Source organism: Lonchura striata, chromosome 2, assembly GCF_046129695.1.
Source record: "Lonchura striata isolate bLonStr1 chromosome 2, bLonStr1.mat, whole genome shotgun sequence".
Lineage (NCBI taxonomy): Eukaryota > Metazoa > Chordata > Aves > Passeriformes > Estrildidae > Lonchura > Lonchura striata.
Genome location: NC_134604.1, coordinates 113154884 through 113179933, shown reverse-complemented (window position 1 = coordinate 113179933; position 25050 = coordinate 113154884). Strand labels below are relative to the sequence as shown.

General features: G+C 44.0%; 1 protein-coding gene and 1 long non-coding RNA gene across 5 annotated transcripts in view; one reads left to right on the top strand and one right to left on the bottom strand.

Moving 5' to 3' along the window:
- The window catches only part of DSCAM (DS cell adhesion molecule), a 445883-nt gene extending 439475 nt beyond the window's left edge, over positions 1–6408 (bottom strand). For 2 of the 4 annotated variants that reach the window (XM_021527473.3, XM_077781696.1), the window contains exon 1: positions 6180–6403. In XM_021527473.3, the coding sequence (XP_021383148.2) occupies positions 6180–6222 (43 nt within the window). In that variant the 5' untranslated portion in view covers positions 6223–6403. Of the gene's footprint in view, positions 1–6179 lie in introns of all 4 variants that reach the window. The other 2 variants (XM_031506212.2, XM_077781697.1) reach the window with 2 other exon arrangements.
- Positions 5857–25050, top strand: part of LOC110469072 (uncharacterized) — a 34586-nt gene continuing 15392 nt past the window's right edge. The window contains exons 1-2 of the long non-coding RNA XR_002465182.3: positions 5857–6032; positions 11567–11770. This is a non-coding gene — a long non-coding RNA (uncharacterized LOC110469072). The remainder of the gene's footprint in view (positions 6033–11566; positions 11771–25050) is intronic.

Here is a 25050-nt window from a genome sequence, read left to right as displayed (position 1 = left end):
ATAGGATTGCTGGCTCACTCTTAAGTCTTACTCCCTGCCTTCTGAGTAAAAATAGCTTAAATAGGGATGCTGGGAAGACTTGCTAATCTCTGTCAGCCTGTCTGTCCATCCACTTGCCTTTCTTTCCTCCCTCAAAACAGATCGTTGCCCACTCCACTGTGAAAGGTATTTATTGACACACACTACTTTGTATTTTTCTGATGAGTAACTCAATGCTCTGATGGAGAAAAAAAAAGTACTTATGAGGTAATAATTATTTTTTTTTTTTGTGAATGGGAGTATCCAAAGATAAGCAATGACAAGAAAGGATCCCAGTGCCAACAAGTACCTGAGGAATCAGTGGCTTGCTCTAGAAGATGTTCAGTGCTCTAAAATACTGAGCTGTGAAAGGCTTTTATTATTGAATACCTCCCATTTTGTGTTATTTTGCTTTCAGAGACACCAATTGTTTGATGAAATGTTTTTAAAGGTCAGGGAGGTGAAGACTGAAAAGACAAAGCTTCTTTTGAAGAATTGTAATTTCAGATCTTAATTTAATTGATTCCATAACAGTTTAAATGAAAAGAAAGTGACGATTAAATAAGATTGTGAAATAACTCAAAATATATTGTGAAACAACTAATTTAACTGCAGACACCTACACATTCACCTTGAAATAATTAATTATTCTGAAGTATGTTGCAGACCTATGTTGGTTAAATAGATTTTTGCAGTATATTTGCAGTTTCAATGACTCAAAAGAAATAATACATTAAAAGTGTCAAAAAAAATGTGCATTAGCATAAAAGATGAAAATAATGTTAGGCTCTCATCTTTGATTTTTAAAGTAGAAGATGGAATTAGTCCTTCCTACTGCAAATCTGAAAGACTTCAAGACCAAGAGATTGATAAACGGCATGCGCCAAATAAAATCAAAGGCTAAATGAGTGGTATGTTCAAACAGGTCTTGATCCTACACACATCTTAACTTTTTAATTAGAGTAAACATTATGAAAACAAAAAAATCCATATATTTTGCTCCTCAATCCATTGCCCTGACCTCCCACCCCCAGCAAGATGGTTCATTTTGTTGCTTTCAACTTTTTTTTTTTTTTTATACTGCAATTGTTTATTAAATGGGTAAAAGAGATTATTTCCCCATCCCAAACAACCCCCTCACCTGAGAGGGCAGCACAGTTAAGTCTCTTTTTCATGCAAAGACACAAAAAGTGAGGCCCAGCCTGAGCTCACCTCATTAACTGGAGGAACTTTCTGGATGAGCTAATCACCAAAACCCCTGAGATTTTTCCCAAATAATTCAAATTAGCAGCATGTTATGAGACAAAAGTTTGCTCAAGAACAAACAAAATTAAAATCAACTTCTAAACTTTTCCACTGAAATACATCTGAAATTCTGTTTTCATTTCTGGACTCCTCACTTCCAGAGAAACCTGGAGGGGCTGGAGCATGTCCAGGGCAGAGAATGGAGCTGGGAAGGGGCTGGAGAGTTCCTGAGGGAGCTGGGAAGGGACTGAGCCTGGAGAAAAGGAGGTTCAGGGGGGACCTTGTGGCTCTGCACAGCTCCATGAGAGAAGGGTAGAGGCAGGTGGGGGTCGGGATCTTTTCACCATGGAACAAGGGATAAGATGAGAGGAAATGTCCTCAAGTTGCACCAGGTAGGTTTAGATTGGATAAGAGGAAAATTTCTTCATGGGAAGAGTTTTCCAGCCTTGGAACAGCCAGCCTTCCTGCAGGAAGAGCTGCAGATGTGGCACTTGGGGACAGGGGTCAGTGCTGGACTTGGCAGTGCTGGGGGAACAGTTGGGCTCAAAGGTCTTTTCCAACCTAAACAATCCTGTGGTTGTATGAAATCACAGTGAAGAGCAGAGAGCTGCAATAAAGCCCCGTTTAAGACAGTTTAGAGGTTTGTTTTTACAACTTGCAAAAAACAACTTCTCTTTGAACCACTCCCAAAAAACACCTTCAGTGCCACGCACATCTGCTGTCCAGCGCTACGGGAAGAAGATGCAGCATCCACCAGCTTTTAGTGGCCCTTGCTAGAAAAACACAGGCAAAATGCCTCTTTGAGCTGCCTCTGTGTGCTCCCACAGCTTAGGAAGACACAGATTCTGTGGTTTGCTGCCCACTAGTGTCCTGTGGCTCCAGCTCCAGCACAGCCACTGGGCACACCACGGGAGGAAATCCCCCCGGAGAGCCCCAGCACCTGGGGGAGCAGCACACCCCGAGCACAGGAGAAACAGATATAGATATCCCCATGTCCTCTGACTGCCCAGCAATAACAGGTTTTTTTCCCCTTGGCAGTTGGTGATTAATTAATAGCTATTCATAGCTCGGGTAGCACTGGATTAAAAAACACCCTGAGCTGTGCTGTGCCATCCACACACAAGCACCAAGCTGAATGCTTCCTGCACATTCAACTCCTCGAGGTGAGGATCTGGTTACAGAATTCCACACAAGCGATGCAGGTAGGTCAGTATGTTCCTACAAAGAGAGCAGCTTGCTTTTTAGCTCGGATGTTGCATCCCCAGCACTGAAAAATCACCATTTTCTTTGGGGAGGCTCAGCACCACCGTCGCTCTGGCTCCTCATCCTCCAGCCTAACCCCTGCTCCCAGCTCAGTGTGATCCTTCTCCATCTTCCAAAATGCTGCTAAAAACCACATTGATAGAAGTACGGCAGGGAGAGGATTCAAACAGGAAATCATTTTAATGGAAATGTATTTTTAGTGTCATCTGTGCTGTATTGGTGCCTCCCAATGCTCGATTGATTTCAGCAGAGCATCTGTGGGCAACGGGCATGTAAGAAATGCAGCCAGAGAGAAGCCTGGAAATGGGTTCAGCACATCCACAGCAGAGACTGAGTGATGCTGAACGAGCCTCATTTCTGAAAGCAGCACCTGAACTAGCTCGACCACAGCCCTTACCAGAAAGAGGCAGGATCTTGAAGGAGGCCACTCTCCCCTCAGAGCCTCCCCTGCTTTCTCTCCCTGCAATTAGTGAAATGCCCCATTACTAATTATGACCAGGGTACAGCAGACTTCTGCTGCTCACTTCTGGAATACTCAGGCAGAGTAGCAGGGAAGGTGGTGCAGGTAGAGTAACCCTGAAAGGCAACTCAAAAGCCTTGCTCAGGATTAGAACTGCATGACTCAGGCTTTCAAGGTAGTGAATTCAGCTGCAGAGCTCCCACTGATGTCTATATCATCCCACGTACTTTCCAGGGCTGCAATGCCTTTATGGTTAATAGTTACCTGTATTCTTAAAGAACTCACAGCAACGAGACTTCAAAACCCTCGCAAAATACATAAACTTTAACCAGGTATTTGGGGAGGTTTTTGTTTCAGGCTTCAGAAATACTAATTGGATGGAAGAGCGTGTCAGTAGTTTATTGTCCCCAGAAGGAAGCTATTTCACAAGCATAAAGCCTTCCCAGTGACACTGCTCATATCTAATTTGACAAAATGTATTTGTGCTGAGTGACTGTAGGGAAATATGGGGGCCAACCTTGTTATTGCTATTCAGAAGGTTTCCATTATCCATTATCCAACAGAAATTAAGCCCAAGACTACAACTGCAGAGTTAAACCTATGGGTTTATTTTTAACCTCTTTCTCCCCTCAGAAATAAAAAGAAAAAAAAAAAAAGGAAAAAAAAAATCAAAACCAACACGAACATGAACAATCTTACACATTTTTAAGTTAAAATCAGAATGAGGTGTAACACATTGGAAAACCACTTATACCTGCACGGGTATTCTAAGAAAATATGGTGTGGTTTGAAAAGGCAGTGACAGAAGCCAAGCAGAAATCTGTCCCCCCCACAACCAGATACACTCATAAAAGAGCCCTGCCTGTTACACAATGGAGTTCAGATGGAGTTATAGATAGAATAATGAAAATAAATGTGTACGTGACGTATCTATTTTTATATGCAGTCATTTCCTTCAAAGAGATACATATCTGATATGACACTGCATTAAAATCTGAAGTCCTTTAAAAATATTATTCTCTGACTCTTGACTCTGATAAAATGACCCTAATAAGTCCTAATAAGTGTTATCAACTAATAAAACCATCACATCCAGTCTTAACATGAAGGTAGGTGACATTTTCTTCAAAGATTTCCCTTAAGAAGACCCTAAAAATCTGCATTTTGACATCAAATATGACACCAAAAACACACAGACTTTTTAAGTTGCAAAGAATCGTTGAACCGCCCACTACATGTTTTCACAATGCTTACATCTTGGAATATTGCTATACACAAAACCATTTAATTTTAGTCCCCCTGGAGTCACAAACGTACAGATGTTGCTGCGTGGCAGCACAGAATCCATGCAGATGCATCTATCATGTACACATTACACTCTTCACTCTTTGGGAGACAAATTCAGGTTTGACTGTGATCCAAAAACACTTGGAAACTGAAAGTGAAATTACTGCTGACTTCATAGATCAAGGAATAAATGGAAGAGATTTTCATGGTGCTCCGACCTCATAAGGCAAAAATTATTGTGTTTTTTAAAAAATCTTTGCAAGGAGGACTAACTAGGATAGAACACAGAATTTATAGCATCAGTACAGTAGAAAAAATATCTGCTTTTTTTTCTTGTAAAATATGATTTCTGGAGAGAACCAGGGGTTATTTCTATGCAAATCTAGTTTTAAATGGATAGCACTGGTCAGAGCACACTTCCAGGCTGATTCTGTCTGTCCTATTAACAGCAAATCTCTCCCTCCAAGGTATTTGGCTGGAGAGGACAGAAAGGCACAGTGCTGCTGCCTGTCAAAAATAAATAAATAAATAGATAATTTCTTAATGTTAAAACTTGTTGCAGTTCTCTTACTGCCAAAAGAAATGCGAACAATTTTCCAAGTTTGCACTTTGGGGGATTTCAAGCCACGACAATACGAAATTCTGAGGCACGCAGAAGACAAAAATGCTTTTAAGGTCGCTCTAAATCCACACATTTAAGATTCACCTCCTGATTTCTGCCCTCCCCAGTGCTTCACACTGGACCAGCCATGCCTGTCAGTGCATTTTTTCATCCAGTGTCTACTTAAGAAGATGTGAAGGCACCCTCATCCAGCATTCATCCCTCACCCTCTGCCAGAGGTTCAATTATTTCCATCCTTCAGGAATCCTCACACTTTGCCCTGTGCTCCTCTCTCATTCATTCCCCACAAGAAACCTTTTCCCTTTTCCACCTGCTTTGCCTATTTCGAGAATTGTGTGTTTAATCTGATTTATCTGGCAGGGTGAAAAGCATTGCAGGCAATGTTACGTTCTCGAATCGGAGGAGCCAGTGCAATAGAATAGCTGGCACCCCAGAATAATTTGGTATTTTTGTCCTTAAAATTGCAATGCTAAACGTGCATTTTTAATAAAACTTAAGCAATTTAAGCATATTTTTACACATGCCATGGTTTTCAATCAAATATATCTAAATGTTCCAAAATACCCCAACCCACTATTAAAAACGCACAGAAACTGCAATAAATGTTTGTCAGTCAAAGAGTTGGCAGAAGGAAAAAAAAAATTAAAGAATAACAGGTTTACCCTTATTCTATCCTCACTCTAATTTCCCTTCCTAACTTTATAATTGACTAAAAGTCTTCAACCTTTCCAGATGATGTAATGCTTATCCGTGCATATTTTTACATAAATGAGTGAGGGGGAAAAAAAAAATTCGGAACAGGTACCTTCACGGAGAAATGATGAAAGTTAAATAAATTTAAAATACGACTTCTCTAAATATATATAAAAAACGTAAGGTGAAAGCAGAGGGCGAATTAAAAAAAAAAAAAAAAAAAAAAATGCGAAAGGAATCAATATCTCAATGCGACCGCTTAGGATGGAAGCCCTTCAAATTATCCCCGCGTGCTCTGACGGATTTCTACGGCACTTGGCAAAAATTCTGTACTTTTCCAGATGAGAAAGAAAGAAAAAGCGCCTCTCTGCCTCCTCGCCTCTGCAAGCGCCGTCTCATTCCGAAGGAGGCAGGCACGGAGGTTCCGGGCTGTCACTTGGCGAGGTGAGCGACTTTAAGCGATCGCGGCGCTCTCGCTCCTCGCCCTTCTCCTCCCCGGCACAAAAGCCACCACCGCGACCCGCTCCCCTTCCCGGCCGGCAGGAGGGGAAGGATGGGGACAAGGGAAGGGACGCCCGCGGCGGGGCTCACCATGCGAGATGCTGTGGAGCAAGGCGACGGCCAACATCCACATGCCCCCGCCGCTCCCCCGCTCCCCGCTCCGGGCTCGCCCTCGCCCGCCGCGCCCACGGCCGGGCCGGAGCTGGCAGGCAGCGCGCACCGGGTCCGGCCGCCCGCCTCGCCTGGCTCGGCTGGTGGCTGCTCGGAGCCTGCGGGGCCGCTCGTCCGCCCAGCGAGCGCTCAGCCCCGCCTGCAGCCCCGCGGCTCCGCCGATGCTCGCCCGGCGCTCGGGCGGGGGAAGAGGCGGCCGGCGGCGGGGGCGGGGGGCGGGAGCGCGGCGGGGCCCAGGTGTGTCCTTGGCTCGGGGAGGCGCCCGCAGGGCGGCGGGGGCAGGGCCACAGGTGACAAAATCCTCCGGCGCGGCCACACCAGCATCCCCGGCAGCAGCGGCGGCCGGCCCCGAGCCGCGGCGAGCCGGCTCCTCGCACGCCTCCTCCTCCTCTTCTTCCTCCTCTTCTTCTCCCTCCTCCTCCTCCTCCTGCCGCTGCTCCTCACACGGCTCCCCTCGGCCCGGCGGCAGGCGGGCGGGCAGGCGGGCACATCTTCCTTGCTTGCTGCTTCTTTGCCGGCTCCGCTCCCCTCCTGCCTCGCTCTCCGGCTGCTCGGAGCGCGCCGAGCCCGCCGCTCACCTCCCCTGCCTCCCGGCGCGGCGCAGGGACCAGCGCTAACCCCAGCCCTCCGCAGTCTTAAAGCACCACCGGGTCCGCACAGTGGAAAAACCCAAGACCAATAGAAGGAGGCAGCAGAATTTCCAGCCTCTCAATAGTTGGCTGAACTGCGGCCGTTTGGCATCAGCTGAGTTGTATATGACTAATGTGTTGACAAGTCGTGTGGGGGGACTGGAGGAGGGGGCCCTTCTAGAAGGTCACAGCCCAGACAGGCGAGTGCATCAAATAATTGACTGGGATTCTGTGCACCGCTGAAGGAAAATACGTACATACACACACACACATCTCGCAGTGCTTACACAGGTCCAGATACTATTTGGCCTTTCATCTGCGTCTCTTTCTGTGGCGAGACGTTTTTTTCCTCCTGTAGTGAAAGAGTAAATTACAGTCTCTCTAACTAAAAGCAATTTCTGCGCCTATTCTTTCTTCACATCTGTGATGTGAAGGTTGGTCTAAAAAGGAAAAGGGAAAAAAGGGGGAAAAACATTAAATGAAGACAGCTAAAAAAAAATCAATATTGTGAAATACATAACAGCATTAGGGCAACTCTGGATTTAAGCTGTAAGATGAAAAGCAAACACAACAAAGCAAAAAGGAATCTCAACCTGCAGAATCCCCAGTGTGTTACCAACAGGATGACTTCACATTTAGGGGACAATATTTTTTCAAGAAAATGCTTTACAGCACCAGACATTGCCCTGCTGCCAGCACCCTGCCTTGTGCACTGCAATGAAATCCAAGAAAGGACGTCCCCCAGCAAGACACTGGGGTGGACATCTGCAGGAAGCTCAGCAGCAGCAGAGCTGGGCAGGGAAGGAGATCTGCCTGGAGATGTTTCTGAAGCCATAGAGGACAGATCAGAACACGACCCTGTGGTGTTGTATAAGGCCCTTCTTTCTAATTCTTGAGAAAACCAAAGTGAGGGACAGTGAATGCCATCAGGAGAGAGCTCAGTTCCCTGCATCCCATTTGGGCTGGGCTATCAGCCAGGGGAGACTGAAGCCTTGAAGGGAAAGCAGGAGAGATGAGACCAATATTGGGCAAGGAGTCGTGGCTGCATTTAAAAAAAAGATGTGGGCAACCAGGGAAGCAAAAAAGATGTGGGCAACCAGGGAAGCTCTTCAGGGGAAAATAGAATCTGATGCTGTTAAACAAAAATTAAAGAGAGAAGCGCAAATGTCTTGGCAGAGAATAAAAAATTTTTAAAAATTGGTTTTATTGGGAGTGAAGTTCTGTTAAAAATAACAAAACTTTAATCTGTTTAGAAAGAGCTGGTGACTAGCAGAAATGTTTAAGTATAGATTTGAGAGCATTTGGGAGAAGTTCATGACAGATTTGTTCAGGCAGCTCTTTCAGAATTGCTTTGTTTCCTCTTCTGAAGCCCGAAACATGTTTAGGGCTTAAGAGATGCAGTGTTTTAGACATTCTACAATGACAGAATAAATAAACCTCCTTCTTATACATTTCTACCTCCTTTACTCATTTACATAACTCTGGTAGCCCTTGGCAAATTTCAGCTTCCTGTAGAACTGTCTCAAACAAGTTTGTGTGCATTTTAGTTCATTTAAAACAATCACAGCAGCTGCAAAGTAAAAGTGTAAAACTTTAATTTATTCTTCAGTGGCACCAAAATCCAGAGGGTATTTAACATTTTTTAGCAGAATCCAACCAACTAGGCAGCGTAATCCTTCTCCTGGGCTGGGTTTGAGGAGGGGAGGGGGAAGGCAGGATGCAATTTTGCATGAGAGCAGGGTTCACTGGTCCTGCTGCTCAGGGAATGTCTTGACTGAAACCTAAATTCAGCCATCTGTCAAAGTGGAGAAAGAAGACCATATGACAACTTCCACGCAAAGTACATGACATCAGTCAGGATGCTACTTTTCAAGTCTGGAAAATCAAGCATGATCAGGCTTCAGTTTCAATCAAGGCTACTCAAGGTCATGAAGGAGAATCCCCATTTATGTTTTTTTGTTATTGTTTGTTTGATTAAAATATAATGTCTTAGATTAAGTGGCTGGAAAATACTTAGTTCTTCCTAAAACAAATTCAATGAATTTCCAGCAAGGTATCCCAGTTAAACCCTGCATATAACTATATCTTCTCTGAAAAAAAAAAAAAAAAAAAAAAAAGCTTTGGAAGTTATTGATTTAGTTGTAAGGATCAAAAATCTTTAAGTAGTCTCAAATTCTTAATCTGGATTTAGACCATCTACTGGTTGACTATATTGAGTTGCCCATCCTTGCTTTCTGCAGCTACCACACAGCTTGATGAGGAGATATAACAGAGATATAGCAACAATTCAAATCAGCTGCTGATCACCCTGAATGCATCTCAGGCAACTTTCCAGGTCACACTGAAGCAGGAGACACAAGGAGAAGATTTTATATTAGGACCTCACTGAAACCCTAAAGAATTTGAGCCATCTGGCTCCAATGGGATATCCAGAACACCAAATATTTTTCTGACAGTTCTGGCCACTCACATTCCAGTTCTACCCCATGAAGAACATGCAGAAACATCACCAGCATGATCCATCTAACCACATCCCACCCAGTCATCAGCTTGCTGTTGAAATATCTCCACTGAAAACCACAGGAAGGGTTAAATGGTGAGGTCTGCACACCAATTTTGCAGTGCACCTGAATCATATCCTCACCTTAAGTGAGCCAACACACAAGAAATGACCACAGCAGACCAACACAATTAAGAGCTGCCTCATGGAAAGCCTTTGTAAAAATGAAGTTGAAAATTTAAGATCCAAGTGGTTGAATGTTTTCACATTCCCACATTGGAAGATGATGTATCTGGTGGATGACACATATAACCTATAACCAGTCTTGCAGGGAAATTGTTTCTTCAAAGAAAAAGATAAAATGGTCTGTCTACAATAAGTCTGCATTGATTTGGACTCTAAAAAAAAAAAACCCAAAAGAATCTTCCAAGGAGCAGCAGCTCCTTGTAAGTGGTAATTGGCTCTATTCAGATCGTGGATGGTTTCATAGGCTTTGGGCTTTAGGGAATTCAGTCAAATATCTGCCATTGAAGCATTCAGCTATTCAAACAGAGCCCCTCATTGTCATTCAGAATGCAAAAAACTCATTTGCAATTTCAGCTTTGAAAGTGGTTTTAAAAGCACCTGGAGGAAGAAAGAATGGGAGGGAAGTAGAGAGGAAGTGAAGGGAAAGCGTGGTGAGAGAGGAAGTTCTCAACAGTCAGAAGACCTGGGGAAAAGAAACAATAAAAAATGAACATGCCTGAAATCAGAATCTAAGTGAATGATCAGCCCACTTTCTGGGGGAGATGGCACCTTGGCTCAGTCATCCCTCAGTTTCTAAATCATTCTGTCTCTCCTTCTTACTGACCTCTTTCCCTGACTGGAGTTTTCTTGACTATTTCCTTGCAGCATAGCAATTTGAAAGGAAAGTATGAGTTATTATCTTGTAGACTAGGTAAAGATCAGCACAGAGGGCTATAACTAAGAAAACTCACTTAGTTTTACATTTAGTGATGATTTTCATTTAATAATATTCAGAAATATTTCAATTCTGCTAAGAAAGGAATTGTAGTCCCAGTCGGTTTATAAACAAAGTGTCATACCCCTCTGAGATAATAAAGAAACAAAACCTGGAGTGGTTCAAGAAGCATTTTTTTATCTTTTTTTAATGAAATTATGCAACGAATTTGTGAATATTTGGCTGAAATACTGGCCAAAACTTTCAAATCTCTATCTTCTGAAACAAGCTGGGAAATATTCTCCATCTTCTCTCTGATTCATATCTATTTTAAAGATGACAAGTTTGAACCACTCCTCTCCAAATTTTCAGGTAAACTAAAGCTTTGTCACTGCACCCATAATAAAGGGAGAGCAACTCAAAGAGGGATAAAAGGACCAGGAGTTAAGAAGGGAAGAGGAGCAGAAGTGGGAAAGCTTTTTAGTAGCTTCCATCACTCTGGAAACAGGAGAATCAAAAGCCTTGTGAGAACAGGTTTTCCTCAGAAGACTTCATGCCCGATTTGATACTGGGAAGATTCAGATAAATGTTGAATGCTTGTCAAAACCAATCTCTAAACCTTCTGATATTCACTGGCTACCAAGCTTAATGCTCCTATCTATAAGCTCACAGTCAGCCATTTTTTTATCAGGGCAAGCTGCAAAAATTAAATATTTTCCATGAGACACTTAAGAATGGAAAAGGAATTTCTGGTTCTGTAAGTACCATTAAGAAGATACCAGTTGAAAAGCTCTGTTTGTGACCATGCATCTGGGAATGCTCAAGATGGAGAAACAAAATCTTAATCATCTGCATCTTGTGAAAGCATCTGTGCTGCTGATACCTATCTATTCCACCCCAAAAATGCAAGGGAATAGCTAAAATTTGCTTCATTTGAAGCCATTGACTGCTCCAAGCTGATAATGTGCAGGAATATTGTTATCTGGCAAAAAAATGTGCTCTCTCGCATGACCTGCTCCTGCAGTACACACACAATTAGCCATTCAGTCTGGATATGCTCATGAATTAAAGCAGCAGCTTTCAAAACACTCTGGATGGCTTAATACACACTGAGCTTTAAAGCATAAAATGGGGATTATATATATATATATATATATTTTTTTTTTGTTTGTTTGTTTGTTTTTTTTTTTTTTTTTTTTTTTTTTACCCTGCCTGAAGTTACTCTTCTCTCATGCAGCTCATTCCTGGGGTTCCAGTAGCATCTGGAAGATGTGAACAAGCCAGCTCTCCCCATTAGGTGGTTCTGTGAGCACAGGATCACAGGGAAAAGGAATTTCCTTTGGATATTTGATAAGAAGACTGAAGACTTAAGTCAGATGTCTATACATTTTTCCAGTTTTTTCAACAACTTGGAGTGGGATTAGATTAGACTCTCTCCCAGGTGAGTGTTTATACTCTTACACACATATTAAAGCAATGAATTAATTATATTCTACTTAAACTTGGCAAGCAAATGGATTGAGACTGGACAGCAGGTTCAGAAGTTATTAGAGAGAAGGAGGAGAGCAGCTGACAAAGATGTTTCTTAGAAATCCATGCTAGAGTAAAGCATGGAAAAATCCAGTCTGTGGGAAGGATTTTAAAGCCCGTGTATGATTCATGTTTTCTTCAGAAAATAACAGACTTTTCTATTTCAAGCAACATCATCAAAACATAGGGTAGTGATTATTTTTTTGATGCTGTAGACTTCTCTTTGCATTGCACCTTGCAAACAAACAGAGAAGGTAAGATTCTCACTGCTTAAAGGACTGTCAACTAGAAGAAAAATATTTCCTTTCAGAGGGAAGAAGCCAGGAGAAATATATTTAATTTTTTAATTAATTTTCACATCTTCATATAGACAAGTTTATTCCTAACACATGGAATAGGGTAGGGGAGGAAGGTGGCATGAAAAATGGGTAAATCAGAAAGGTGGGGACAAAGCTCACAACCCTTCAGCCAAATGTCCAGGGTGAAAACGTGGGCTTGAAAAAAGGCAGAGAGGCTTCTCTGGGTGCTAATTGGTTCTCACAAGAGAAAGTAGCATAGCATGACACCCCAAGTATTATGGCACTGGAGATACCCATTGAAAGCCTCCAAATATAAAGATGAACTAAACCCGTTTCTGTGTCTGATGTGTGTGCACAGACAAGACATTAAACAACTGGCACAGAACGATTGTAATGCCAAGACAGGATGGAGTGAATTACAGACACTGAAATCACAGGGACAGCTGTGCCACTCTGTACATATCATAACCTTGCAGCATGACAGGGATGAGTCAAGAGGACGATTTCATTTCTAAACCTGATTTTCCATTATTTGGGTTAGGAGTCAGAGCGTTTTAGCAATAGATCTAGAACTCCTCTGGGTTTGGATGCAGGCATGTCTACGTACACACAACTGCTTCTCATTGAGAAGAAGTGGTAGAAACAGAGGAAATTTGCAGGAATATCACAATTTCAACAAGGCTTGGAAAAAAAAAAAAATGAATGATGGCTTCAAAGCTGTGCAGACCTCTCTTTAATAATTGTTACAGTGCAATCCATTAAGGGCTGTAATGATGTGGGAAGAAGGTTATCCCTGGTCCTGAGCCAAATACCAATTTCTATTACCTGCTCTGGATGCCAGTGGCTCACAGGGAGTAGCAACCACATAAACAGAACAAGAATTGAGCTATTGGGAGCCAATACCCCCCTGGCCAGAATCAATACAAGGAAGACACCAGGAACAGCAGAGTTCCCCATGCCTCGGGCAATGCAGTGTCCTCCACATTTTCATCTTCCTGACTCCCACCTACCTGCAGGCACTGAAGAAGAGACGCTGTCCCTGCTTGCAGGCTGCTGGGAGCACGTGTGAGCATGGCTCTCCCCAAGCCTGCTGCAAGGGAGGGGCTGCAGGGGAGCAGCAGCACCGCAGAGCAGCGGTGGAGCAAGGATGCAGGGTTGCCAAGCAACAACCTACCACGGGAGGGGGGGAGTTAAAGTGGGATATAAACTGTGTTTGGTCGTGTGGGGCCACAGCAGCCCTCCCATCTGCTTTTTCCCCCCTGCTTCCATTGAGTTGTGGGTCTGGATTTCACAAGAGGGTTTGGCCACAAGTGGGTCCTGCACCAGGAGCTCCAGTGGCTCCTCCAGGAGGTTGCAGCAGGGAGAACCCTAGGAAAGATTTCCTTTGCCAACTTGTTGTCATGAATAATGCAGCAGGAGCAGGAGCAGGCTGCTGTAGGTTCTCCACACAGCCTGCCCCAAGACTCAGGAACATGGAGTAAAACCAGACCTGCTCCATTCACACATCTGTGTCTGGGATGTTCCATCCTTTGTCTCAGAAACACAATCCAGGGGAGATTTTTTCCTTCATACCATTCTGTGCAACAAGTGGAGCCTCTGTGTTATTCCCATCCCAAGTTCTTGTCCCTGTTCTGTGAGGACATAAACATTTGAGGGCATGCCATCAGAGGAGACCTTCACAAAGTTTTTAGGCAAGAGCCTAAAAGCTTTCAGCCTTCACCTATTCTGGTGAAGAGGGACCAGTTTGAGAGGGGATGGAATAAACAAGAATAAAAACTCCTGACAACTCATGGGGCTGGGCCACAGATGCTGGAAAGACTTTTCTGAAGGCTGACCCAAACCTCTCTCTGCAAGGACAATCTCCCACCAACCCAGCTCCTCATGGCTGTGTCCCATACCACAGCTTTCACCAAAGCCAGCTGCTGGCTCCAGCTGTTCCCTGTGCTGCTCTGCCTCCTCCCTGGTGTAACTCAAGGTTTTCAGTTTAACAACAAAAAATTATTTGTGATCTTCCCTCTTCTGTTAACCCTTTCTTGCCTGTCCACACTTTGTAGCCATTAGAACAAATAAACTGTGTTCTTATACACCATTACACAAAAAAGTTTGACTTTATATTGCATTTTCTGTAATTTATCGTTATTTATGGACCAAAGAAATTTATCATTATTTATCATTTATCATTATCAATAACTGATCATTATTTACAGACCTCCTCCTTCCTTTGGAGGAAACTGCATTTGCATTTACTTTTAAACACAGAACATAAGTTTTACCAATGGAAATGGTTCACAGATAAGATGGATACATTCTCTGTGCATTTCAAGTCATTAAGTCATGCAGGGAAACACAAGAGGTTGTAAAACAGACACTTATCTCTCTTCCATCCATCTATTTTGGTCTCCTTTAATAGACAAAAGAGAAGGAGAAAACACATTTAAAGAGATGATTCCTCCCACCTGAAAGTGATTGGCCAAGGTAGAACAGAAATCACACCTTGAAAGTTCCCATTCCTCTGTCTCCAATTATTATGTGCAGAGGCTACAGTGAATTGCACCATAAACACTTTAAATTAAGCGAGATGAGCAATGTCCAAAGCAGCCAACTGTTGCTGAGGTTTTAAATAGCAGCAAGCCCACAGGCAAGATTTGAAGGCAGCTAATGGAGATCCTGTTTTTTGGGGAGGAAATTCTTCTACATGAGCAGAAAAGCACTTGACTGTAAGTCTGGCAAACAAGTGGGATTTTATATGCTGGCTGGAGATGGAAAATAACTCCAAGTACTTAGGTGGGAGAAGTTTGGTAGGGATGTGTTATGGAGAACTTCAGCAGCAGAGAATTATGTGGTAGAGAAACAGTGGGATGTCCTGCCCTGTGAAGGGATTCAGATTAAAATGAAAGCCTGGATAAACATGAGTGACAGAAATACATTGAACTGGTATTAAAGGAGAAAAATCAAAATTGTCATGTCATGCACTGATGACAACCCATCTGCAGCACTGTGTACCACTTCTGGTCTCCTCAGACCAAGAAAAACTCAGACACACTGGAGTGAGTCTAGAGAGGGACCACAAAAATGGTTAAAGAACTGGAGAATCTCATCCTTCTCTCCTTCATGGAGAGGCTGAGAGAGCTGTGATTATTTGGACTGGAGAAGGCTCCAGAGGATCTCGGTAATGAGTAAAAATAGTGGATGGGGTGGTGTAAAGCAGCTGTAGCCTAACTCTTCTTGATAGTGTTCAGTGAACAGAAAAAAGGCAAAACACATAAACAGAAACAACACATCTCCATTTAAAGTTCTGATTTTATATATATGTAAATAATGTGAGGGTAAAAACCACTGACAGAGGTATCCTACAGAGTGTCCATCCTTGGAGTTTCTCAGAGTTTGACAGGACACAGTCCTGAGCCACATGCTGTAGTAGTTGACCCTGCTTTAAGCAGCAGGGCTGGTCCAGACCTGCCAAAGTTGGTTTATGGATCTGTAGTGAAACCACTGATCTCATTCTCCACAGACTGGTGCTATGCTACTTCTTGTTCATTTCCCTGGGGACTGTTTTTTGGATTTGGTTGGGGTTTTATTATGGGGGGTTTTGGAGTTTTTTGGGTTTTTTTTAAGTATAGCCACCTGTCAAAAGTGGTCTCTTAACCACCAACATGTATTTTTAGGTAATGGTGCCTAATGCTTACTAAAAAGACCTCCATTTACTAAAAATTGCCACAGTTGGGTTTTCTCAGAGTTGAAGTGCTCATAAAGTTTATTGAGTAAACAATGTCAATATCACCTGTGCTAGAGAAAAAATGGGCAAATAAAAAGAGTTTTCCTGCTTTCCCTGTGAAGGGCTGCAGTTTAGTGGAGAGGGAAGTAGGTTGAAAACGCATTTCCTCCACTATTTTGGATAGTTCTCCCAAAACCACAGCCCAGGTTAGCCCCAGCCCTCAGCACTCAGAGGGGGGTGGGTGCAGGCCACAGCCACATGCAGGGGAGGATTTTTGGCACCTGGCACCTGGCACAGAGTGGCAATGTTTGCCTCCAGAGCCACAGGGGTGCACGTTCCATCCATCCTGTTCCATCCACGCGGATCACATCCCTGCTGATTCATCTCTTCCCCACGCAGCTGTTTCCTCTCTCCACACCTGTCAGAATACGAGGTATTGATGATTCTGAGATTGTAGAAAGTCTCTGTCTTTCAGCCCCACAGCCAAAGCAGAAGCCATAATTGGTCTGTGCTGGTTTCCAGGTTGTTTATTCTGTTTATCTCTAACATGTTCTGCTGCCCTGCCCAGCTCTGTCCTGCAGGGCAGCGTGTGGGGCTCTGCCCTCAGTGGGATGTGACAAACATTAAATACCAGAAACTCCCTGGGCTGGATTTACAATAACGTGCCAATATCTGTCACCTACGTTGGACAGTGTGTCCCCAGCCTGAACCAACAGAAAAATGCCAACACCACAGTGAGACATGGAGGGCATGAAGAAGGAGAAAAAGGACAAGGCACACCCAATTTCCTCCATCTTGTCCCATTTGGACCCCTAATCTAGAATCCTAAAATTTTACTTTTGCACCCGTGCCACACTTAATTATTACTGATATCAAACGCTCAGAGCTGGTAATTCATCCTGTAAGATTGAAAACTCTTTTCCATGGACAGAGATCACAGACAGTGTCTCTGGGGGCTCTGTCCAGGGGGGTTCCTGACCCCTGCCAGGGTCCCAGACCTTCCAGGGCAGCCAGAGGGAAGCTTTGGATTCCCATACCCACCTGATAGTCCTCTCACACAGGATCCCTCCCTGCTCCCATCACTCTCCTGAATATCCTGAATATCTGGGTTCTGTCTGTTTCTGCTATCACCTTCTTTGAAATGATATGACCGCAACACAATAAGCTTTGAGCATTTTTTAGCTGAAGGTTAAGCCAGAAATCTTAAAAAGGTTTGTCTTGAATAACATCTCCTGTCTTTCATGCACAGCAATGTGGAAAGAATAACTTCTTACTGTTTGTCCCTGGTTTTGTCCAAAGCATGGATAGGAAAAATAAAGCTATGCTTAATTAGTTACAAGTCAATAAATTAATCCAGAAGATATTCTATCAAAATACGTTTATTTAAAGGAAAAAGCTCACAGAATATGCTAGATGCTGAAACACCAAATTATTGAATTGTACTAACTTTCATATTTAGGACAAAGTTTAAGGTTGAACAAAAAGTTAATTGACATAACACCTCATTTTTGGAAAAAGCTGAAGTCAGTCCATTTGAAACATTCTGCTGTATGAATTCAAAATTTCAATAATGTTTGTTAACTAGCATGTTCAAATGACAATAACATTTTTTTTTCAGAATAAGAAAGACATAGTAAGTTATCTTTTTCCATATGAATCTTGGGATTCCTGTCAGTTTAGAACTGAAATTATAGAAGGTTAGCTTTTTTCATTGGACATTATATAAACTTCTGATTTCTAGTTAGTTTTAATACACATACTGAAGACTTCACTGTAAGGAGTAGTTTTCTAATTGTTTTTCTGTCTTTAGATGTTCTTCTAGACACGCAGAAAAAGAAGTTTGGTGATCTCACTTTGTCATTAATTATTGTAGACCATGGCACAGATAAATCTCTTCCCTCAGAATTTGCAAAAGTGATGAGCAGCTGTTTCAGGTCCTGACTGATGGGAGCTGGCAAAGCTTTGTGGGAAAATGGCAAAATGCCCACACGTACGCATCCAGCTCGAGTGTCACAGGCTTTGCACACAAGGAATAGGCAGATCGCCCTAAACATCCTTTACAAGGTGAGGGAGGGGTGATGGGGGCAGGGACAGGTGAGGTCTCATTTGTTTTCAATAGCTAATGTGAAGAAATGAGTTCCCATCAAGTCAGTGCTTGCTAATCATGACACAGAAATTTCCTCTGTGCACTGGAAGTCTGCCCCAATCATTTCTTGTACCAATGCCCTTCCACGAGTGCATTAGGTATTATTTAAACCTATTTATAAATTCAGCTCCTTGGAAGAGATGTTTCTCTAAAGATTAACAGGAAACTGTTAGAACCCAGCAGGAAAACCAGATACAGCTACCACGTGTGATCGTCTCAGAGCATACAACACAAACTAAGGTCTTCCAAACGCCACATATATTAGTTTTCTTTGTGCAGGGTGGCAGATAGCACAGGGGTAGCTATTTCTCCCGTTTCAGAACACATCCTTTAACCAAACGGGGGGGCCGGGAGGACGGCAGGGGAAGAAGACATCCTTCGTGCCTCCCCCCGCCAAGGATGCTCCGATGTCCGCAGAAATCGCCGCTCACTCGCGGGCTGTCCCTTGGCGGGGCGAGCGACTTGGAGCGACCACAGAGCTCTCCCAGCCCTTCTCCTGGCGGCTCCCGCAGCCAGCGCCACGGTCCAGCCCCCCGGGCACCGCGGGCGGCGCCGGGGACAAGGGAAGGGATGCCCGCTCACCATGTGAGATGCCGTGGAGCGAGGCGACGGCCAACATCCACATGCCCCCGCCGCTCCCCCGCTCCCCCGGCTCGGCTGGTGGCTGCTCGGAGCCTGCGGGGCCGCTCGTCCGCCCAGCGAGCGCTCAGCCCCGCCTGCAGCCCCGCGGCTCCGCCGATGCTCGCCCAGCGCTCGGGCGGGGGAAGAGGCGACGGGAGCGGGGCCCAGGTGTGTCCTTGGCTCGGGGAGGCGCCCGCAGGGCCGCAGGTGACAAAATCCTCCTGTGCGGCCACACCAGCATCCCCGGCTGCAGCGGCGGCCGGCTCCTCGCATGCCCTCTCCTCCTTCTCTTCTTCGTCTTCTTCTTTGTCGTCTTCTTCTTCTTCTTCTTCTTCTTCTTCATCTTCTTCTTCTTCTTCGTCGTCTTCTTCTTCTTCTTCTTCTTCTTCTTCTTCTTCTTCTTCTTCATCATCTTCTTCTTCTTCTTCTTCTTCTTCTTCTTCTTCTTTGTCTTCTTCTTCTTCTTCTTTGTCGTCTTCTTCTTCTTCTTCTTCTTCTTCGTCGTCTTCTTCTTCTTCTTCTTCTTCTTCTTCTTCTTCTTCGTCTTCTTCTTCTTCTTCTTCTTCTTCTTCATCTTCTTCGTCTTCTTCATCTTCTTCTTCGTCTTCTTCGTCTTCTTCGTCTTCTTCTTCTTCTTCTTCTTCTTTGTCTTCTTCTTCTTCCTCCTCCTGCTGCTGCTCCTCACACGGCTCCCCTCGGCCAGGCAGGCGGGCGCATCTTCCTTCCTTGCTGCTTCTTTCCCGGCTCTGCTCCCCTCCTGCCTCGCTCTCCGGCAGCTCGGAGCCCGCTCACCTCCCCTGCCTCCCGGCGCTAACCCCAGCCCTCCGCAGCCCTGGAGCATCACCAGGTCCGCACAGCGGAGACCCAAGGGAACAGGCAGTGTGAGACCTTCAACAGGCAGCGTGAGATGTGCCTGTTTCCTGTTGTCCTCTGAGAATGTGACAATATCGGGGTGTGCACGGAGAGTGCAGGTGTCATCACCCAGCAGCACATCCTGGGTGGCACTCCCGAGGGAGCAGTGGGAAGAACTCTTAGGCTAGACTATGTTCAAGGCAGTGTTTACTTTGTTTCATAGGATTTTTGATTATTTATATAAATTGTATGTATTATACAGAATTTATTCTGGCTATTGACCTTTCTTGCTTGAGATATCCTTGCCGAATCACAAATTTACAGAATTCACAGAATCACAGGTTTGGAAGAGACCTTCAAGGTCATTGAGTCCAACCAGTCCCAACACCTCAACTCAGCCCTGGCACCCAGTGCCACATCCAGGCTTTGTTAAACACACCCAGGGATGGGGACTCCACCACCTCCCTGGGCAGCCACTCCAGAACTTTATCACCCATTCTGTGAAAAACTTTTTTCTAATATCCAACCTAAATTTCCCTTGGTGCAGCTTCCAGTGAATGGAATACCTTGACTTCCCACTCATGTAAAAGTCAGAGAGATTGTATTGGAGCTCTCTGGAATGTAATACTTTCTCCTAGATTGGTGGTGGTGTTAGTTTAGCTCGAGATCCAAGCCCATGGACCCTGAACCTCAATCCTACAGGTATTTAGCTCATCCTCTGCATGAGAAAATCTTCTTCTCTTTAGGCTCTCACACAGATGAGCTGCAGCTCAAGGTGGAAAGATGTTAAAAAGTATTTCCTCTCAAAGGGAATGTAGTCACACTGAGAAGAGGCTGGAAACTGGCATTTAAAATGGTCACAGAGGTCTTGGGCACTTCATGACCTGCAGAACCACAGAATCATCGAAGTTGGAAGAGACCTTCAATATCCTCCAGTCCCACCATCAACTCAGCAGCACCATAAAGAGGCTGAATGAAAGAAAAGCTGAGGTGGTTTTATGGGGAGCTGAAGAAGGTTCTATGATAAAAGCATAAAACTCCCAAATAAAACAGCAGCAACAAAAACTAATAAAAAAGATGGACGATGTAGTACATAAGCACTTGACTTGAATAAGACAAAATAGTAAATGCAAAGTTGCGAAAGTGTTTAAAATATGGGAATATTTATTGGTTTTCTTTTTACACTGGAAAGGCAAATTATCTTCTGGGTTTTGGGATGGGACAGGTCTGTACACATATACTTGGATGGACAGAATGTAAGCTCCTGCAGAGAGCTACAGTGGAGAACAGACACATAATGGGGTTATAGGGGGGAAAAACATCAGGAAAAAACCACTCAGGCTGAGTTCTGGCAGCAAGTTCTGGGTACATGAGGTGGGAGAAAGAGGGAGATATCAAAAACCAAGTCCAAAGTACAGCTTGGAGCAGCTGTAAGGATGCAAACATTGGCAGTGACATAGGAAAGGGGAGGAGGGTTCTGAGCTGAACTTGGGTCTTGGGAATGGGAGAAAAGATGCTCCTCTAAGTGTTTGTTTAGCTGAATGTCTTCTTGCTTCCCAATACATAAATCACTAATTAAAAGTTTATTTCATTGGAAATTAATTAATTAAATGTAATTCCCCAAGTTGAGCCATCTTCTGAGAAGTTATTACTAGTTCTACAAGAAATGCAATACTTCATAATATCTACTGAAGAACTGTTGGAAAAGAAGAATAAAAGGTGGGGGGGAATCATCAATTCTCAAATTAAGGCAAACCTCAAAAATACTGAATTAATTGTGAGATTCTAAACATAGGCTTGGCTTCCTCTCACTTGCTGCATAAATTAAATAAACAAAAAACTCAGCAAGAATTCTGTGGAACCACACCATTTTCTTTATTCTAGGATGGATAGCAGGTGGTTTGTGCCCAGAAACATTTTCCTGTGCTATATTAGATATACCCTCCTCAAAAAGAAATAATGATCAGCTGTGCAACAAATATTCTCTTGTTGATTTGAAATTATCAAAAGGGTTTCTTAATCCAGCAGAGGGGGGGGAAAGGATGAATTTATTGTTGGTTGTTGTAATAAATAATGTTGCTGTTGGCTTCTTGATTCAGAGAATCACAGAATGGGCTGAGTTGGAAGGGATCCATCAGGATCACCAAGTTCAGCTCCTGTCTCTTCACAGGACACCCCAGGAATCCCACCCTGTGCCTGAGAGCATTGTCTAAGTCAGAAATTCTACTGCAAAAGCTTCCATGTGGACCAGTAGTGAATGTTTGGGAATGTATAAATGCTAAAACAGGATAATTATACACAGGATCTTTTTTCCTTTAATTATTTAAAGTGATGTGATTCAGACATCAGGACCCACCTTAGAGCGGCCTCAACTCCCTCCTCAGAATCCTTGACAACCTCTTGTGCACTGATCTTCCAGAGCATCCCTGTAAGTTTGGAGGGTTCTGTTATTCCTCTATCAAAGAAGAACTAAAGCCCATGGAAGCCAAGGGCGAATCCACCAGGAGATTCAGGCACTGAAATTCTCCATATTGCAAAAGCCAAGTTTTAGGCGGTCTCAATTTTGGAACTCACAACTTCACGTAGTACCCAGTGTTCTGGTGGTTGATGTGGAAGTGTTAGGTACTGTAAAATTTCAATTTCCCCTGAAATAAGTGGGGAGCCACTTTGAGGAACACCTGTAAGGAAAGTGCCCTGACACTCACCCTGCAATGGCCCAGAGGAACCAGTGGGCTGGGTTCTCTCAGGAGAGGCAGAGGAGGAGAAAATTGACTTCTGCACTCATTCTCTGCCCAGCAGAGAGAGAGCTGGATTCAAATTATCACTGACAAATATTAAAACATTGATTGATGCCAGTTATCTTTTTGTGGCAGTTCACTTCCTTAGGAGACTTAATGCCCTGCTCCTACTTTTTTCCAAAACAGTCTTTCTCCACAGAGAGACCATTTGTGACTCAGAAGATGCCACATGATGCCACATTAACCTCACCTTCTCTGAGGCAAAAGGAGTGGGAGTCCCTCTCCAAAGGAATGCCCTGGGTTATGGATCCCACACTTTCAAACCCTTGGGGTTTGAGTGTGGGGGGACAAATGGGGGCAGCAGGAGGGACACTCCATCTCCACGCTCCTGCTGGCACAAGTGCAGCAGACCAGCATGTCCTGGGGAGCCAAATGAGGTTTCCATGCCTCCAGCACCCTCCACAATCAGCATCTTCATGCCAGGAAGCAGCTCTAGAGATAGCCCCACATTGATACTCTGCTGCTGAAGGGTTTTCTGCACAAAAACCTCCCCACATTGATACTCTGCTGCTGAAGGGTTTTCTGCACAAAAACCTAGAGCGATGGACATAACAACCTGAGAATTTATAGAGTCTCTTCCATACCCTCTAATTTTTTAAACATAATTTTCAATTTCTAATTCATGAAAGCCTCCTTGCAGCTTGTTCTCAAGCCCTTCTGTTGTCTGCCTAGCACTTTCTTTTTTTCTACGAGTACCCAAAGTCATTAAAAATGCAAGTACAACTATATATATCTCTCTAATACTATATATATTGTTATGGAGATAGTTCTAAGAGATAACATTATGAAGGATCTTATGAAAGATCTTATCTTCATGTGAAAGCTTTATTAATACCTCCCCAGAGGTAACTGAGGATCAGTTTTGCCCTCTGTAATTAGCTGAAATTACCTCGACCTTCTCTCCAGGCTGGGTGAACAACATGCAGAATTGTTCTCTCTGTTACTGCTCTGGATCTGTGCATGTTAAAAAATTAAATGTGAGGAGTGGAGAGGAGGGAAAGAGATAATAGAGAAGGAAGGACAGTCCATGTCCAGCTATCTCCCCTCAGCATCTGGTTGTGCTGTAATATATTTCTGTCTGTCTAGTTGTAATTATTCCACAGGATTCATTCTCACAGACTTATGCCACAATTCCTGGGTTAGTTCCTCTTCAGAGAGATGGAAGCATCTGAAACCTGTAGCCAGATGGAACAAAGCCTATTTGGGTGGGTGAGCAAGGCCCTTTCCCATCCCAAAATGACCATATTTTCAGCAACCATGTTCATGCTCATGCTCAAGCCATTTTCCCCCTTCTTCCCAGAACATCTGGGTCTGGTTCAGTGTGTCTGAGCACGTGGTAGGTCATGACAGGTGTGGGAATCCAGGGCTTCCCTCTGGCTGCCCTGGAAGATCTGGGACCCTGGCAGGGGTCAGGAACCCCCCTGGACAGAGCCCCCAGAGACACTGGCTGTGATCTCTGTCCATGGAAAAGAGTTTTCAATCTTACAGAATGAATTACAAACTGAGTGTTTGATAGAAGTAATAATTAAGTGTGGCACGGGTGCAAAAGTAAAATTTTAGGATTCTAGATGAGGGGTCTGAAGGGGACAAGATGGAGGAAATTGGGTGTGCCTTGTCCTTTTTCTCCTTCTTCATGCCCTCCATGTCTCACTGTGGTGTTGGCATTTTTCTGTTGGTTCAGGCTGGGGACACACTGTCCAACGTGGGTGACAGATATTGGCACATTATTGTAAATCCAGCCCAGGGAGTTTCTGGTATTTAATGTTTGTCACATCCCACTGAGGGCAGAGCCCCACACGCTGCCCTGCAGGACAGAGCTGGTCAGGGCAGCAGAACATGTGAGAGATAAACAGAATAAACAACCTTGAAACCAGCACAGACCCATTATGATTTCTTCTTTGGCAGCGGGGCTGAAAGAGACTTTTTACAATCTCAGAATCATCAGTACCTCAGATTCCGACAGACAGGCTCTCCCCTCACATCCAGGCCAGCTGAAGTTCCAAACAGTCTCACGCTGAGCCCTGACATCCCACATTAGGGAGAAGAAATAGATGCACAGATAATAAAACACACAGTGTTGTCAACAACTTTTAACTAAACATGAAAAAGGAGCAGGTGTAAATTTAGAAAGACCTGAGCTATAGACTTGAACAGCGAGTGGCAGGTGCACACTCTCAATCAGGGATGCTGATATAATTTCTGCCAGATCTTCCAGTTGTTTTCCTCAGTCTTCATCAGTCAGGATCAGCAACTTGGCATTTATCCAAGCCCCAGCCTCACCTAAGTTCCAACCAAAGTGCTCATTCCAAGCATCAGAGCTGGATCAGGTAAACATCAAAGGTGGGTGTTTTAAGAAAGATTAAGGTAGCACGGCCTGGACTTTTATTTTCTCTCCCCCTCTCAGCTGCACATTAAACATACAGAGTGGGGAGGTCACTTCAGAGCTGTGAATCCTCTCCTCAGGGCAATGAGGAACTGCACAGTATCCCTCCCTGTGATTTTTGGTAGCACTCCCTAAAAAAATTTTAAAATAATACGTTGCATCAGCTATGCAAAACTGGGGCAAGAAATCTAAAAAAACCCCAAGGCCAAATAAAAATCTCCCCCTGTCACCTCTACCTGACCACTGCTTTTATTCAGAGCTCAGCTTGAGGCTTTACCCAAGCCAAAATTAAAATGACCAGTGTCTTTCACAGTGCTGCCACTGACAAGGGAAGGTTTTCTCAGGGCAAAGCAGTATTAGAATTTTTGTCACATGGA